A 16,036-nucleotide genomic window follows, 5' to 3' on the forward strand; every position below is an offset into this window, starting at 1 on the left:
TTTGTCTATTATAATTGCTATATTTAATTCTCCTTAGTTCATTTCTTTTTTCTGCTAAAAGTTTTTCATTGACACCTCTGAAATTTAAAAAAAAAAAAAATCTGTTACAGACGGAGTGTGGCAATTTTAAGCACTTAGCGACTGCGGAACGATCTTTCAGGAACCAGGAGGAAGCCAGCTGCTCTTCCTGCTTCAATGGGACTGTTCAAAGAACAGCCACTTCCTTCTAGGAATCTGAAAGGTCCTCAGTTTCTATGGTTTACCCCCTTATTATCTTATCCATAGCTCTGGAAATATCTCATTTTCAATCCTAAGAACTTCAGAAAAAAATGTGTTAATAATAGGAGGTTAATAGAAAAGAGATCTAAACATGAAAATTAAATACTTGAAGCCTCAGTTTCTTGGTTGTCAAGTGAGACTAACAATTCCTCTTTCAACAGGTTGGTGAGAGAATGAAATTCCTAATACAGTGCCTAGCCTAGAGAGAGTAGGGGCATAACCATCAGCTAATACTTGTGATTTAGCAGCTAACAATGGTTTCCCATGGCCTACGCAATCAAGGCTCTGTACAGCCTGTCCTCCCACTATGCTTTGCCAGCCTTCTCTTCAGTAACTTCCGTTCATGCGTGTTAATACTCCAGAACTTTGGACTTGTGGCCTGCCTCTATGCGTGCTGTTTCTCAGCCAAGAAAACCCTCTTCCTCCCCCTTATATAAGTACTCATGCTTCAAGGTCCAACTCAAACATCAACCCCTTCTTGAAATCTTTGTTGACCTTCCGGGTCAGAACAATATTATTATACACTACTTGAACACTTCACATGCTACACTACATACACCTATAAATGTTCTTTCCTGCTGGTTTCAGCTCCTTGAGGGCGATTTCCCAATACCTAGCCCGGTGGTTCCCAAAATATGATCTGGGCACCCACAGGGATCCCATTTTCAGACCCTTTCAGGGGGCCCTCAAGGCCAAAATAATGTTCATAATAATATGCAGCTGTTATTTTCCTTTTTAACTCTCATTTTTTTCATGAGTGTATGTTGGACATGTATCTTCTAGAAAATACATGATAAGTGATCTGGCAACCCGTGGAATGCAACAACAGATAGGAGATTCGAGTTATCTTCTATCAAGCCAGATATTAACAACATTTGGGGGAAAAAAGTAAAACAATGTCCCTCTTCTTGCTACATTTTGTTTTGAAAAATAATTTTTCATTAAAAGTGTTACGTTGACATGTGGGTTTATTATTTTTAATGAATATTTAAAAATTCCTCAGTTCTGACTTCTTGAACGGTAACTATTGATAACTATATAACACACATAAACAAAAGTTCCTTGGTGGGGCGCCTGGGTGGCGCAGTCGGTTAAGCATCCGACTTCAGCCAGGTCACGATCTCGCAGTCCGTGAGTTCGAGCCCCGCGTCAGGCTCTGGGCTGATGGCTCAGAGCCTGGAGCCTGTTTCCGATTCTGTGTCTCCCTCTCTCTCTGCCCCTCCCCTGCTCATGCTCTGTCTCTCTCTGTCCCAAAAATAAATAAACGTTGAAAAAGAAAAAAAAGTTCCTTGGGGTCTTCAATAATTTTTAAGAGCGTAAAAGGGATCCTGAGCCCAAAAAGTTAGGGAATGACTGACCTAGATGTTGGCTGGCACATCATAGGTGACCAATGATGTTTGCTGCATGAATGGAAAAGTATTAATACTCTAAACCACAGCATCAGGGGTGCCTGGGTGGCTCAGTCAGTTAAACATCTGACTCTTGAGTCAGAGAAAGACCAGTATCATGTGACTTCACTCATATGAGGAATTTAAGACACAAAACAGATGACCCTAAGGGAAGGGAAGCGAAAATAATACAAAAACAGGGAGGGGACAAAACATAAGAGATTCTTGAATATGGAGAACAAACTGAGGGCGGCTGGAGGGGTTGGGGGTGAGGGGAAGGGCTAAACGGGCAAGGGGCATGAAGGAGGACACTTGTTGGGATGAGCACTGGGTGTTATACGTAGGGGATGAATCACTGGAATCTACTGCTGAAATCATTGTTGCACCATATGCTAATGACCTTGGATGTAAATTTTTTTAAATTAATTAATAAAAAAAAGAAAGTCTGACTGTTGACTTTGGCTTGGGTCATGATCTCACAGTTTGGAGGTTCGAGCCCCACCTCGGGGTCTGTGCTGACAGCATAGAGCCTGCTTGGGATTCTCTCTCTCCCTCTCTCCTTCTCTGTCTTTCCCCCGCTGGTGTTTTCCCTCTTTCTCTCTCCCTTTTTCTCAAAATAAATAAATGAACTTAAAAAACTTTTAAAATAACAGCATCTTCCTTATGGCTAAGCCTTTTGTTTTCCACTGTCGACTCTGTGGCTAACACCACATGTCCCCCCAAAAGTTTTCTTAAAGCTTTTTCTTTTTTCTATTTTTTTAGTGTTTATTTTTTGAGAGCAAGAGAGACAGAGTGGAAGTGGGGGAGGGCTAGAAAGAGAGGGAGACACAGAATCCCAAGCGGGCTCCAGGCTCTGAGCTGTCAGCGCAGAGCCCGACGCGGGGCTCGAACTCGCAAGTGGTGAGATCATGACTTGGGCCGAAGTCGGACGTTTCACTCACCGAGCCACCCAGGCACCCCTTTTTCACTTAGTTTTTCTAAGTTTATTTATTTATTTTGAGAGAGAGAGAGAGACAGAAAGCACAAGTGGGGGAGGGGCAGAGAGAGAGGGAGAGAGAGAATCCCAGCAGATTCTGCACCATCAGCGCACAAACCATGAGATCATGACCTGAGCCAAAGTCTGAGGCTTGACCGACTGAGCCACCCAGGCGCCCCTTAAAGCTTTCTTGAATGAGCCTCCCCTTCCCCATCTCGTCCTTGAATATATAATTTGATTCTCCTTACCTTGGAAGTTGTTCTAAAGGGGAAAAAAAAGCACAGTCATAAAGTATCAAAACCTGTAAGAATTTGTGACTTAGCCCTGTCAGTCCCAACAGGAAAATAAAGTGTAAACCAGCTTCCTCGAGCCTGCTATCAACCAGAGGGTGGAGGGAGGGTAGCTCTGGACACCGAGATAACAAAGTGTTGCCATAGCTGTAGGCGTGCTGGTGAGGACAAGAAGTCCTTGGACTGGCAAGCTGACTGGCACTTTGGCAGAAGGTAAGGTTTAAACCTCAGTTGATCATGTTTATTTTAAAAGATTTTGCGGGCCTGAGGCAGAGGGTATACAGCTTTTGACTTCATTTGTCTGCCAGCACCACCTCCAAAATCTCACTTCTAAGTGTCCCACACTTCATGTGGTCACCACCTGCCATCTTTCCGACTCACTGCCCCGTATCCCTAGTCAGCGACTTATCACCCCCTGGAAACCTCCACACCACTGCCGTTTCCACTTCTGTTGTGATTTCTCGCCCTCCTTCACTTCCCTCCTTACCCAGCGTGAATCCCACGATCCAGTATCAAAAACTAACCCACTGCAAAGACGCTTCATTCTCTTGCTCTTCGCTGGCCAAATCCCAACCCTAGTTGAACTCAACTACCCACTTGTTCTTAGTCTACGCACTCAGCCAATCATGGCCGAGGAAAAGCACTCAGCAGTGCCGACTGACTTGCTTCCTATTTGTGACCACAAACTTCATCAGTGCCGGGCATTCCTACGACAGTTCATAGTTCCCGCTTTGTGTCTCCCACACTCTGAGACTGTTTCACAATTTCTTCCAATTTCCAGCATCCCCTTAAATACACATCCTCAGCTTACGGTCACACCTCATACTTCATTGAGAAACCAGACACAATTGGACATAAACAACCTCATCTTTCCACCACTAAATCCACCCATCTTCCAGCATTTGGACCCACATACTCTGCCTTCAATCCCGTAACAAGAAAAGAAGCCTCCTGGGGGCGCCTGGGTGGCTCAGTGGGTTAAGTGTCCGACTTCGGCTCAGGTCATGATCTCACACTCCATGAGTACGAGCCCCGCGTCGGGCTCTGTGCTGACAGCTCAGAGCCTTGAGCCTGCTTCGGATTCTGTGTCTCCCTCTCTCTCTGCCCTCCCCTGCTCTCTCTCTCCATCAAAAATAAGTAAACTCTAAAAAATAATTAAAAAAAAAAAAGATTCCCTCTATCTCAAAAAGAAAAAAAAAGAAAAAGAAAAGAAGCCTCCTGGATCCTGTCCCTTTGTGTCTATGGAAGGAATTCCAGCCTTCCTTAGCCCCTCTTTCTTGTAACCTATAATTGTCTCTCTCAAGCTTCTAGAACACTCACATGCAGTTAGTATCACCCGTCTTAAAAATAAGCAAAACTCTCTCAGATTCGTGCCCTCCAAGTTTCTGCAGCACTACAGCAAAGTTTCTCGAGCGTCACCTACGGTCACGGTCTCTACTTTGTCACGACCTCTTCTCTCTTCCACCTCCTCCAATGTGGCCTTTGTCCCCACCACTCAAACAGCCTTTATCAAGGTTGCCAGGAACATTTGCCAAGTCCAAGCCTCTGACTACTGTGGGTTGAACCGTGTCCCCCTAAAAGATATTGAAGGTCCTCATCCCGCAGTACTTGTGAATGAGACCTTGTTTGGAAATAGGGCCTTCGCAAGTTAAGATGAGGTCATTGGGTGGGTCTAATCTAATCTGATTGTGTCCTTATCCAAAGGCTAATTTTGGACACAGACACACATGCATGAAACACATGTACTTGTGAACACCATGTGAACACGAAGGCAGAGATTGGGGTGATGCCCCAACAAGTCAAGGAATGTGAACGACTTCCGGCAATCCATGAGAAGCTAGAAGAGGCATGGAATAAATTCTCCCTCTCAACCCGCAGAAGGCACCAACTCTGCCAACCCCTGGATCTTGGCCTTCTAGCCTCTAGACCTGTGAGCAAATTCATTCGTTGTTTGAGCCACCAGTCGGTGGCGCATTGTTACAGCAGCCTTTGTGTCCCCATGACGCCACTCCCCTGGTTTCCCTCCAGTTCCAGTGGCTCCTCTGAATGTTGGCCTGTATCAGAGCTCAGTCCACCCATATCTTTTTTTTTCTAGCCTCTCTAATCTAGGTGATCTCAACCTATGCTGATGACATCCTTACCTAAACTCTAGACTGACCTCACCCATGAGCTTCAGATTCCACTCTCCTGCCTCACCACGTGGATGTCCACACATCTCAACTTTATCATGATCAAAAGTTTTTTTAAAAAATAAGTTTATTTATTAAGTAGGCTCCATGCCCAACATGGGGCTCGAACTCATGACCCTGAGATCAACAGTCACATGCTCTACCGACTGAGCCAGCCACGCACCCAAAACAAAAGTCTTTTTTTTTTTTAAATGTTCATTTATTTTGAGGGGGTGGGGAAGGGCAGAGAGAGAGGGAGAGAGAATCCCAAGCAGGCTCTGCACTCACAGTGCAGAGCATGTCTCGGGCCTTGATCTCAGGAACCATGAGATTATGCCCTGAGCTGAAACCAAGAGTCAGACACTTACCTGACTGAGCCACCCAGGCGCTCCCCCAAAATAAAACTCTTAATTTAGCTCCCCCAGGCCCATCTTCCCCATGATCTGTAATGCCCCCAGTCCTCCTCACCCAGCTGCCAAGGCCCTAAATTCAGGAGTCACCCTCACTTCCTCTCAACTCCACATCTAATCCATCAGCAAATCCTGTCAGCACTACTTTGAAATTCACCAACTCTCTATCCGAAATTGACTCTTTTCACCATCCCCACACTATCACCTCCCTCCTAGACTCCCACAGAGACCTTCTCTGCAGGGACCTTCTCTGCTGCATCTAGTCATCCAGTCCTGCTTCAAACAGCAGCCAGAATGACCTTTTTAAAATGTAAATTGGAGCACTGCAGTCCCTTCCTCAAAAGCTTAGTGTGATGGCAGCCCCATCACACCAAGAATAAAATCCGGAGTTCTGATCGACTTTAACGCTCAGTTTCTCCCTGTGAGGCCCTCTCTGCCTGCCTGCTCCCTCCCTTTTCCTGCCCTCGTCTGGCCCTGAGCCCCTGAGCCGCTGCACTGTCGCTTTTTGTTCCCGGGTCAGCCTCCCTAGCTGGATCTACATCTTTGTCATTTTAGTAGCCACACTGCCTGGTTGCCCTGCCTGACCCAGAGAAGGCCATGAGCGTGGTTTGTTGAACAGACACCTCAGTCTGTTTGTTGCACAGACGTCCCATCACCAAAATTCCCTCCCGACTTAAAAATGCTGCCTCATTTTTTAGGGGCGACTGGGTGGCTCAGTTGGTTAAGTGGCCGACTTTGGCTCAGGTCATGATCTCGCGGTCTGTGAGTTTGAGCCCCGCATCAGGCTCTGTGCTGATTGATGCTTCGGAGCCTGAAGCCTGCCTCTGTTTGTGTCCCTCTCTCTGCCCCTCCCCCAGTCGTGCTCTGTCTCTGCCTTTCAAAAATGAATAAATGTTAAAAAAAAATGCTGCCTCGTTTTTGACCTTTCAAGTCCAATCTAATCTTTGCCCCCACATCCCAGCCAGTCAGGTTACTTCATTTCTGCCACCTCTCTCTGAACTCAGAGAACCCAGCCTCCTGGGCTTCTCTTGTTTCTCTTCTCCCTGAGCAAGACCTCTTACTGTACTCCCAGCTCTCACCCCCACGCCCTCAGGGTGGTTCAGATTTCTGCCCCATTTGGCCAAGAAATTTCCTCAACTAAGACTCTTGCCAGATTCAAGTTTAACTTTTAAAAGGTCCCCTGGGATTTATCCAGAACGGCAGTGACATCTCAAAACCACTTAGAGACACCACAGACGGGTAACACTTCCCCCTGTTTACTACTGAAAGTCCCTGGGAAGCCTCACAAAATTTCCTTGTGTGAAATAGGACACCCCACTGGAGAGTTTTGAAAACTTTTGGGTGAAATGCTGGTACAAGGTTCACACCACCTCCTTCTTCCATTTGGTGGGTTCTGAGCTATGGCTCTGCTCTAATAACAGTTGTAAGGCATCTCAAAGGCTCAGTTTCCTCTTTCAGAAAATGGGGCTGGTTAAATATCATTAGGCAGTAAACTTTTTAAAACATTTTGTTAATGTTTATTATTGAGAGAGAGAGAGAGAGAGAGAGAGACAGAGCATGAACATGGGAGGGGCAGAGAGAGGAGATACACAATCCAAGGCAGGCTCTAGGCTCTGAGCTGTTAGCACAGAGCCCGACATGGGGGTCGGACTCAACAAACCGCGAGATCATGACCTGAGCCAAAGTCGGATGCTTAACAGACTGAGCCACCCAGGTGTGCCGGCAGTAAACTTTGTAAAGTTTATATATGTACTGGAGTGGGGGGGCAGAGAGAGAGGGAGACAGAGAAGCCCAAGCAGGCTCCGTGCTGTCAGCTGGGAGCCTGATGTGGGGCTCGATCCCATGAATCTCGAGATCATGACCTGAGCTCAAATCAAGAGTCAGACGCTCAACCGACTGAGCCACCCAGGTGCCCCTAGGTGGTCAACTTCTTAAATGCAGAGATTGTTTGAATTTGTCTTTGTTACCCTCAGCCCGGTACGTGGCACAGGGCCCAACGCACAACCCCGGGAGCTATATTCTTTGTGGATGGAGGCATGTCACTTTGTAGCACTGGAAAGCACGGTACATGTTTGTTGATAGAATTAACGAACAAACCAGATCTACTTTTGACGGTAGCGTGACGAGAAAGGACATCGTTTATAGTAAAACACGCTGAAAACGAACAAATGTTACGCCAACTTAAAGGGCTGTATTAAACATTACCTAGGAGTTTGCACAAGGTTTGGAGCCAATCCTAGATTCCAATTCGAGATCCAAGGCTGATTGGCTGTGAGTTTAAGACAGATTACTTAATCTCTCTGAGCTTCCATTTCTTCACCTATAAAATGGGGATTCTACTACTCACCTGATCAAGCTGTTCTGAGGCTAAGATTTCACTGACAAGTGTCGAATGCCCACGGCAGTGCACCAATGCATATCTTCCAATCGTAAGACCACTACTGTTATTACTTTCATCTCGTACACCAGGTGTCTTCATGTGAGCATCGACCGATTTTGAAAAGGATGGTTTTGTTTTTCTCAAATGTCATTTATTAGAAAATACAGTTCCAGAGAAAGTAGCAGATACAAGGGAAGTGGATACAGTACACAGACCTCTTTCAATCAGGGGCAGAGAGGGTCAAAATAAAATGAGCTACAGGCCAAAAGCCAGTAACGCATCTATGGTCCATTCACCTGGAGGAGTTCTGCCCCTGTTCCCCACTTCCCCCAGCCCCTCCCCCACAGTGGCCACCTTATCCTTGACATTTTTAACCTAAAAGAAAAGTTTACATTTCCTTGCTACCCTGTGGCTTCAGTGAACGGAGCTTCTTTCTCTGGTTATGGAATGAGTCAGCAAACGGGGGAATTTCTGATCCTTGGAGCTGAGAAGGAAGCTGGGGAGGGATAGTTCAGAGTCTCCTCGATTCCCTCCATGCCCCAACCCTGGGGTACATCCAGCCAATTCCGGTTTAAATATATCAAATTCAAAGTCTCTCCCTTTTTTTTGTTTTTTCCCCAAAGGATACAACCCTTTGGAGTAAAGCACAAGAGTGAATCCGAAATCCACCAGGTAGGGAATAAAAAGTGTAAGAGACAAGAGACCCAGTCTCTCGCTCCTAGCTCAGCTCCCGGGGATCAATCACCCCCCCTCCGATCCAGCCTTCTCGCCACCAAAGAACATCACTGGAGTCCCCCACCCCACGCCCCTTTTCCTCCGCTTAGGGCATCCCTTTGGCTCCAGACTAAATAAGTTTATGGCCCCAAAAAATGAGGGAGATTCTTATTAAAAAAAAAAAAATGTGACAGATGTGGAGTTTGGGAAAAGCAGCACACAAAAAAGGGGGGGTGTGGCAGGTGATGGGGCCACACTGGCACCTGCGGCCTAGCGTCTCCTTCCCAGGGCCAGGGTGTCCTTGGGCGGGGTGGGGTGGGGGGACCAAATCTGAGGACTGACGCAGCACTTTATCCCACCAGGGAAAAAGGAAGGGAGAGAGACGTGTGGAGAAGCACCCCCAGCATACTCTCAGGGACCAGATGGTCCCCAGAGGGGTCGTGAGAATGGAGGGGTAGAAGACCGTATCCAGGGCACGTCCTGGCACAGTCGGGGAAGACGGAAGGAAAAACTCCCCCTGAAAGAGGTCAGGTCCCTGAACACAGGTCCTCGGCAGGGTCCCGTTCGGAAGGCCCTCCCTTACACCCGTAGGTATCACACCACTCTCCTTTGGAGGCACAATCAGAAAGGCCCACAGCAGGCCTCAGTCTAGCACACCAGACCCTCCCCGCCCCTCCCCGGCCTGCCCTTAGAGAGGGAGGGCTCTCACCCAGGACCCACTGGGCCCCTCCCCAAATAATTCCTATGGATAGAAAAACACCGATGAGAAACAAACAAGCGAACAAACAAAACCCTAGGGGAAAGTCCAGTAAGAACCTTAATCGTACAAAAAGTCCGACGTCTTCCTCTTTTGCCTTCCAAGGCATATGCAAGTCCCTTCTCACGAGGCTTCCTGTCCAGTCAGGACAACATTACTATTTCATTTTTTAAAAATAAAAATGAAGATATCCACCCACCCTCCCTCAAAACACTACTTCATTCAGCCCGCCCCACTCACCCCCAACCAGGCGTTGCTCCCTTGACACAAGGTAACCTTAAAACTTCGCGGCAGCCTCACAGCCGCTCAGCACAGCCAACCCAAATGCCGCCGGGCAGAGGAGGGGACAGCAGACAGCATCTTACTCTGCCCGCCTCCCGTCACAGGGGCCCGAGCCACCCGGACAGAGGGGAGGCCCGCCAAGGGCTCTGCCCCTTCACAAGGAAAGGGCACATGGAGCAGGGGAGAGTCGTCTCCCCCGGCACCCCCAGCCGCCTGGGGTCCTGGGCGGGGGGGTTGGTGGGGGGGATGGGGCGGGCTCTGCTGGGCTCACAAGGTCTCATGACTTCGAGATCCCAGTGCGAACCAGCCAGTCTTCTCCTGGGCCAGGTCCAGCTCTCGAAGGCGGATGTGCACCTCCCCGAGGAGAACATTCTCCCAGAATCCTTGCTCGCTCAGCACACTCAGCTGCAGCTCCCGCTGCTGTAGGTCTCCCTTGGGGATCCCGTCATACACCAGCTGCGAACAGAGATGGGGAAGATGGGGGGACACAGAAGAGGGAGATGCTTAAGTCTGTGGAGGTTCGATCTGGCGGGGGCTAAGACGACTTCTCTCCCCAGCCCGAGTCCACGGGATTAGAGAAGGTACTTGGAACCCAGGAAGAGCTTTACAGAACTCTGCTCTTTGGGGCAACCTGGCTGGCTCGGTCGGAAGAGCAAGCGACTCTTGATCTCGGGGTTGTAAGTTCAAGCCCCACGTTGGGTGTAGAGATTATTTAAATATCTAAAAGCAAATGACTAAATAAGTAAATAAAGAACTTTGTTCTTTGCTTAGAGTTGAGGAAGGTGAGGACTTTTTTTTTTTTTTTTAAGTTTCCTTTTTTCCTTGGGGCACTTGCGTGGCTCAGTTGGTTGAGCGTCTGACTTCAGCTCAGGTCATGATCTCATGGTTTGTGAGTTCGAGCCTGCATTGGGCTCGCTGCTGGCAGCACAGAGCCGGCTTCAGATCCTCTGTCCCCTATCTCTCTCTGCCACTCCCCCACTGGTGCTTTGTCTCTCTCAAAATAAACTTTAAAAACAAGTTTCCTTTTTTCCCCGTTTCTTCATTTTAGACAGAGAGAGCATGAGCAGGAGAGAGGGGTAGAGGGAGGGGGAGGGAGAGGGCAGGAGAGGGGGGGGGAAGGAGAGGGAAGGAGGGGGAGGGAGAGAGGGAGAGAGAGGGAAAGAGAGAGAATACCTCAAGCAGGCCCCATGCTCAGTGAAGAGCCCAATGCAGTGCTCTATCCTACAATCCTGGGATCATGATCTGAGCCAAAACCAAGAGCTGGATACTCAACCAAGGGAGTCACCCAGGCACCCCACAGGCGAGGGCTTTTCATTGGGGCCACGGCTCATTATCAGCAAAGGACCAGCAGGCTCCTCCTCCCCACGGGACAGGGCCAAGGCCATACCCCAGCTGTGGACTCCCTGACCGAAGGGTCAGCAAACTTGTTTATGTGAGGAGCCAGACAGGAGTACAAACAGTCTGGTCTATGTCACAAGCACGCAATCCTGCCATTGCAGCAAGAAAGCAGCCACAGACGACACTTCCGTGATAGGTGGGGCCACATTCCAACACAACTTTATTTACACAAACAGGTACAGTTTGCCAACCCACCCCAGCCCCTCCTCCACACACCATCTCATTGTAGGTGGGGTTGCAGGTTTTCCGGGCCACTTTGGTTTTCTTCTTAGTGGTTTTCTGAGGGTCAGGAAGGAGGTAAATCTTCACGTAGGGGTCTGGGTCATTTCCATCCTGCAGCAGTTGCTACAAAGGGAGTGCAAATTTTACAAATGTTACAAAAAGAAGATTCATACGTCTGTGTCCCTATCACCATTCCTGTGATCACAACCTGATCCAGACTCTTCTCCCTCACACCTGGCTTCTTACAAGGCACCATAATTTGTCTGCTTTCCAGCTCACTCCCTTCTGATAGAAATATCTACCATGACAATGTTACGTGTCCTACCAAAACATCAACCCGATTGCCCATTACACCCAGTCTACACTTTTCATACAAATGCTCGGGGCATGCCATAACTTGGTCTGTTTCGACAGAGCCATCGTGTCCCCAGATATCTTCCTGCCTTGCCCAATGTCTTTGTCTATTTTGTCATTTGATCCAAGTAACCCCCAAGAGGTGCAAAATGAGTCTGAGAGATATTAAGTTGCTTGCTGAAGGCCAGCCAATTAGTGATTCATCCAGCCTGATCCTTTTTAATTAGATCTTGTCATGCCTCTGCTCAAAACCCTCCAATGGTTCCCATTTCATTCTGGGTAAAAGCCACAGTCCTGACTGTGGGACTCAGGTTCTGGAGTGCTGTGCCCTTTCCAACCCCAACATCTACTATCCATGCTCCCCTTTGCTCTGCAGCCTTCAGCCACAATGACCCCTTGCAGTTCCCAGCACACCCCAGGCAGGTTCCTGACTCAGGGCTTTGGGATTTAACTGCTCCCTCTACCTGGAACGGTCCTCACCTTGTTCCGTCTTTGCCTGGACACCTTGTCATCAATGAAGGCTTCCCTGACCACTCTTTATAAAATTGTCACTACTTCACTCCACCCCAGTATTTGTTCTCTGCTTTATTCCTCTCCAGAGCACTTACCACTATCTGACCTGCCATATATTTCACTCGTCGGTTTGCCTGTCTGTCTCTTCCTACTAGAATGTAAGCTCCTTGAAGGCAGGGATTGTGTTTTGTTTACCCTTAGATCTAGAGCTAATAAATCCGTGCCCGGCACAGAGGAGGCACCTGATGAACATTTATTGAATGAATGAATGAATGAATGAATGAATGATGAATGAATGAATGAAGTTGTCAGAGTGAAACCCAGGTTGCTCTGATTCCAAAGTTCATGCCCCTGCCACACACCAGTGCCCCAACCCACAAAAGTCCAGCACATGGCAGGTATTGAATGCAAGTTCCCTTCCCCTTCCTACCAACAATTTTGTGATTTTATACTGCCTTATGCTCGAAGGACATCATGTGGGTGCCTTATCTCTACAACCAGGTAATAAACCCTTTGGGCCTCTTCCTCATAATAATCATCATAATTGCTACAACAGTAATACCAGGCATTCTGTTAAGTGCTCTGTATGCGCTATGTCACTGAAACCCTCCAGAACTCTATGAGGTAGATACTAACGTCTTCATTTCAATGAGGGTCGGGACACTCAGACGACTTGCCAAAGACCGCAGGTAGGAAGAACCTGTGTCTGGCGGTGCTTGCCTGCTTAGTCATATCTCAGGCCTGGCCTGGTTGCAGGGCCACTGGGGGTACTCAGTAACTTCTGTGGTTACTCTCATGAGAGGAAGGGAGAAAACTTCTGACCACTCAGAACACTACCGGAAGAAAGATACAGAACCACGTAAAGGCTGTGTGTGTGTACTTACCAAACCCCGAATATGCATCACCATGATGAAGAGTTTATTGTTTTTGTAGGAGATGGACAACTTCACCTCGCCTCCCACCTTCCCAACGGGCCGGGCCCATGAGCCGTCTGGAGGGACAAAGAAACCAAGAAAGGTCACGAAGGAAGTCTCGTCCCCAGCTGGTGCCAGGCAGTTGTTTCCGTTGTCCTCTACCCCTTCCCCCCCACCCATCCCCCAGGATCTCCCTGTCAGGTTCTTGATATCAGATGGGGGAACTGTCAAGTGATGTCTGTGAACATGATTCAGAATCGGGTTGAGGTGTTCTATCCAGTTTGTGTGGTGTAATGAGCAGGCAGATATCCAGTCGCTGGGAAACCTGCACGAGGAGCCAGGGACCCCACAGCCTGAGCGGGAAACCAGATTCTCCAGCCAGTAGGCGAAGAGACAGAGGCAGGTCAAGGGAAGAGAACTGGGGAGGGAGGGGGGGCAGGAGAGATGACCTTCGGGAATGGTTCAGAGAGGTTGGCAGGAGCGTCACAGAGAAGGCAGCGTACCTGAGGACTTAGGAGCTGGGCTGGTGCCCGTAGCCTTGTCATCTCGGGGCAGGGGGTGGAAAAAGGTGTATACCAAATCACACTGAAATGATATCAGACACAGAGTCACTCTTCAAGAAGGCAACGGACCCATAAAAAAAGGCAAGGGACTATTCCAGATTAAAAAAAACTTGATAAAACGGAACCACCAAATATCTTATGCACTTCTTATTTGGATCATGGCTCAAACCAACCAGCCATGATCTCATGGCCAACCAGCCATGGCTCAAACCAACCAATTTCAGTAAAAAAAATTTGGGGGATGACAGGGAGATTTTCAATATGGACTATGTATTAGATGGTATGATTTCTATAGTTATATAAAAATACATAGTATTTAGGGATAGAAGGTCATGATGTCTGGGATTTAGTTTAAAATACTTCATACAAAAAGAGATGAAGCAAATATGGCAAAACATTAACTGTTTGAGGGATGAAGATACAGGCACTCATACTGTTTCTCTGCTTCTCTAGATGTTTGAAAGTTCTCATAACAAAAGTTCTTCAAAAAGGAAAAAAAAAAACAAAAAACCTAAGTCACACCAGGTCAAAAGCAGTCTGTTCTTTTGTGCCGCCCCCTCGCCTATGGACACACATACACCTTTCAAGCAGAGAAATATTTGAGCCAACTCTGGACAGAGCCCATGAATCCTACTCTCAAGAATGGTTCCTAAGTCTGTTAGGGACAACAAAAACTAAAATGTGTGAAAATACCTACTCTAGCGTTAATAGTGAAAAAAAAGGGGGGGGGTGCATAATCTCTCAAGAAGCAAATGGTTAAGGAGATTTTGGCATTGCAAGTCAAAGTATAATTTCGTACAGATATTCAAAGTGCTGCTTATCATAAACACCAAGTGAGAAAAATATTATCTAGCGATATTGGAGCTAAAGCAGTAAGAGGCACATTTGCCTATAGACAAATAGGCAGGAAACACAGAAATGGGGTTAGATGATGGGTCAGGGGATGGGGCTCCTGATGCCTACATTGGTTTTTATGCCCATTATAATACCAAATTACAATGTCATTTGTTTAAAAAAAAATCTAGGTAAATACACACTCAACCTGCTCAAAAATCTCCTTTCCTTCCCGAGGTTCTGAATACTCCTAGCACTCCAAGACCGCCTCTGATACCTGCCCCGGACAGCACACGTTCAAAGCCTTTACCAGCACGACCCCAGGCGCTGCAGCCACGCCCCTCCCGCCCTTGCTGTGCCGGCCGCCGCCCTCCTCGCAAATCCCGTCCTTGACCGCCAGGGGGCGCGCATCCTCCCTGCTTCCATTACATAGCCCTCCCCTCCCCCCCACCCCCCACCAAACCAGACCTTCCCCGAACAGCCCGCAAGACAGAGCCCACTCACCTCGGCCACCTCGGGGGCTGCGTGGGTCAAGTGCCAGATGTAGCGGTTTAACTCCTCCCTCCGCCGCTCGGCCACCGCCTCTCCCCTCGAGCGGCCAATCACGAAGCGACTAGGGAAGCTGGCGAGGCAGGTGGGCCGTGGGAACGCCAGAGGGGCAAGAAGGGAAAAGAGAAGGAAGAGGCGACAGGCTTTAGCCACCTTTCATTGGCATTTTCAGCGACCTGACCCACATGTCTCACTAGCCGGCCCCATTCCTCCCGCAGCTCCCGGGGTCTGCTCCAGCGACACACTCCTTCCCGCAGCATCTCGCACCGCAGTTCCAGGGATGCCAGGCAAGAAAACCACGCTGATGGACAGCGAGCGTCCTGTGGCTCCCCGGAAGTGCCTCGGGGGCTCTGGAGGAGCTTGCAGTTTTCCCCATCAGGGCCAAAATTCATTTGAAAAATCATTTTAAAAAATTGTGGTGACATACACAGAACGTAAAATTTACCATCTTAACCACTTAAAAAAAATTTTTTTTTAACGTTTATTTATTTTTGAGACAGAGAGAGAGCATGAGCGGGGGAGGGTCAGAGGGAGGGAGACACAGAATCCGAAACAGGCTCCAGGCTCTGAGCTGTCAGCACAGAGCTCGACGCGAAGCTCGAACTCACGGGCTGTGAGACCTGAGCCGAAGTCGGCCGCTTAACTGACTGAGCCACCCAGGCGCCCCATCTTAACCATTTTTAACTGTACGGTTCAGTGGCATGAAGCACATTCACGGAGCTGTGCAGCCATCACCGCGCCCCTCTCCAGAACTCTCAGCTCACATGACTGAAACCCTGTACCCATTAAGCAGCTCCCCATTCCGCTTCCTCCCTCCAAGCCCCAGTAGCCACCATGCTACTTTTGGTCTCTAGGAATCTGGTCACTGTAGGACCTCATATAAGTGCAATATGACACAAGATTTGTCTTTTTTGTGACTGGCTTATTTCACTTAGCGTAAGGATGAGTCCTTCAAGGCTCATCCATGTTGTAGCATGTGCCAGAAGTTCCTTCTTTTCAAGATTTCATAACATTCTATTGTATGTATATACCAAATTTTGCTTAT

At 48.2% G+C, this 16,036-nt stretch overlaps 1 protein-coding gene and 1 non-coding gene across 6 annotated transcripts in view; both read right to left on the minus strand.

The window, feature by feature from the left end:
* Positions 1 to 5,210: 5,210 nt before the first annotated feature.
* Positions 5,211 to 5,283, minus strand: TRNAN-GUU (transfer RNA asparagine (anticodon GUU)). Its single transcript has one exon. It is a non-coding gene; the product is annotated as a tRNA-Asn (tRNA).
* Positions 5,284 to 8,020: 2,737 nt separating this feature from the next.
* The window catches only part of PIK3C2B (phosphatidylinositol-4-phosphate 3-kinase catalytic subunit type 2 beta), a 66,677-nt gene continuing 58,661 nt past the window's right edge, over positions 8,021 to 16,036 (minus strand). For 4 of the 5 annotated variants that reach the window (XM_047840407.1, XM_047840408.1, XM_047840409.1 and 1 more), the window contains 5 exons: positions 14,947 to 15,064; positions 13,549 to 13,630; positions 13,016 to 13,122; positions 11,259 to 11,387; positions 8,021 to 10,100 (listed from right to left, as the gene is read on the minus strand). In XM_047840407.1, the coding sequence (XP_047696363.1) occupies positions 9,912 to 10,100; positions 11,259 to 11,387; positions 13,016 to 13,122; positions 13,549 to 13,630; positions 14,947 to 15,064 (625 nt within the window). In that variant the 3' untranslated portion in view covers positions 8,021 to 9,911. Of the gene's footprint in view, positions 10,101 to 11,258; positions 11,388 to 13,015; positions 13,123 to 13,548; positions 13,631 to 14,946; positions 15,065 to 16,036 lie in introns of those variants that run through there. The other variant, XR_007148121.1, reaches the window with a different exon arrangement.

The sequence above is a fragment of the Prionailurus viverrinus genome, chromosome F1 (genome assembly GCF_022837055.1).
Source record: "Prionailurus viverrinus isolate Anna chromosome F1, UM_Priviv_1.0, whole genome shotgun sequence".
Lineage (NCBI taxonomy): Eukaryota > Metazoa > Chordata > Mammalia > Carnivora > Felidae > Prionailurus > Prionailurus viverrinus.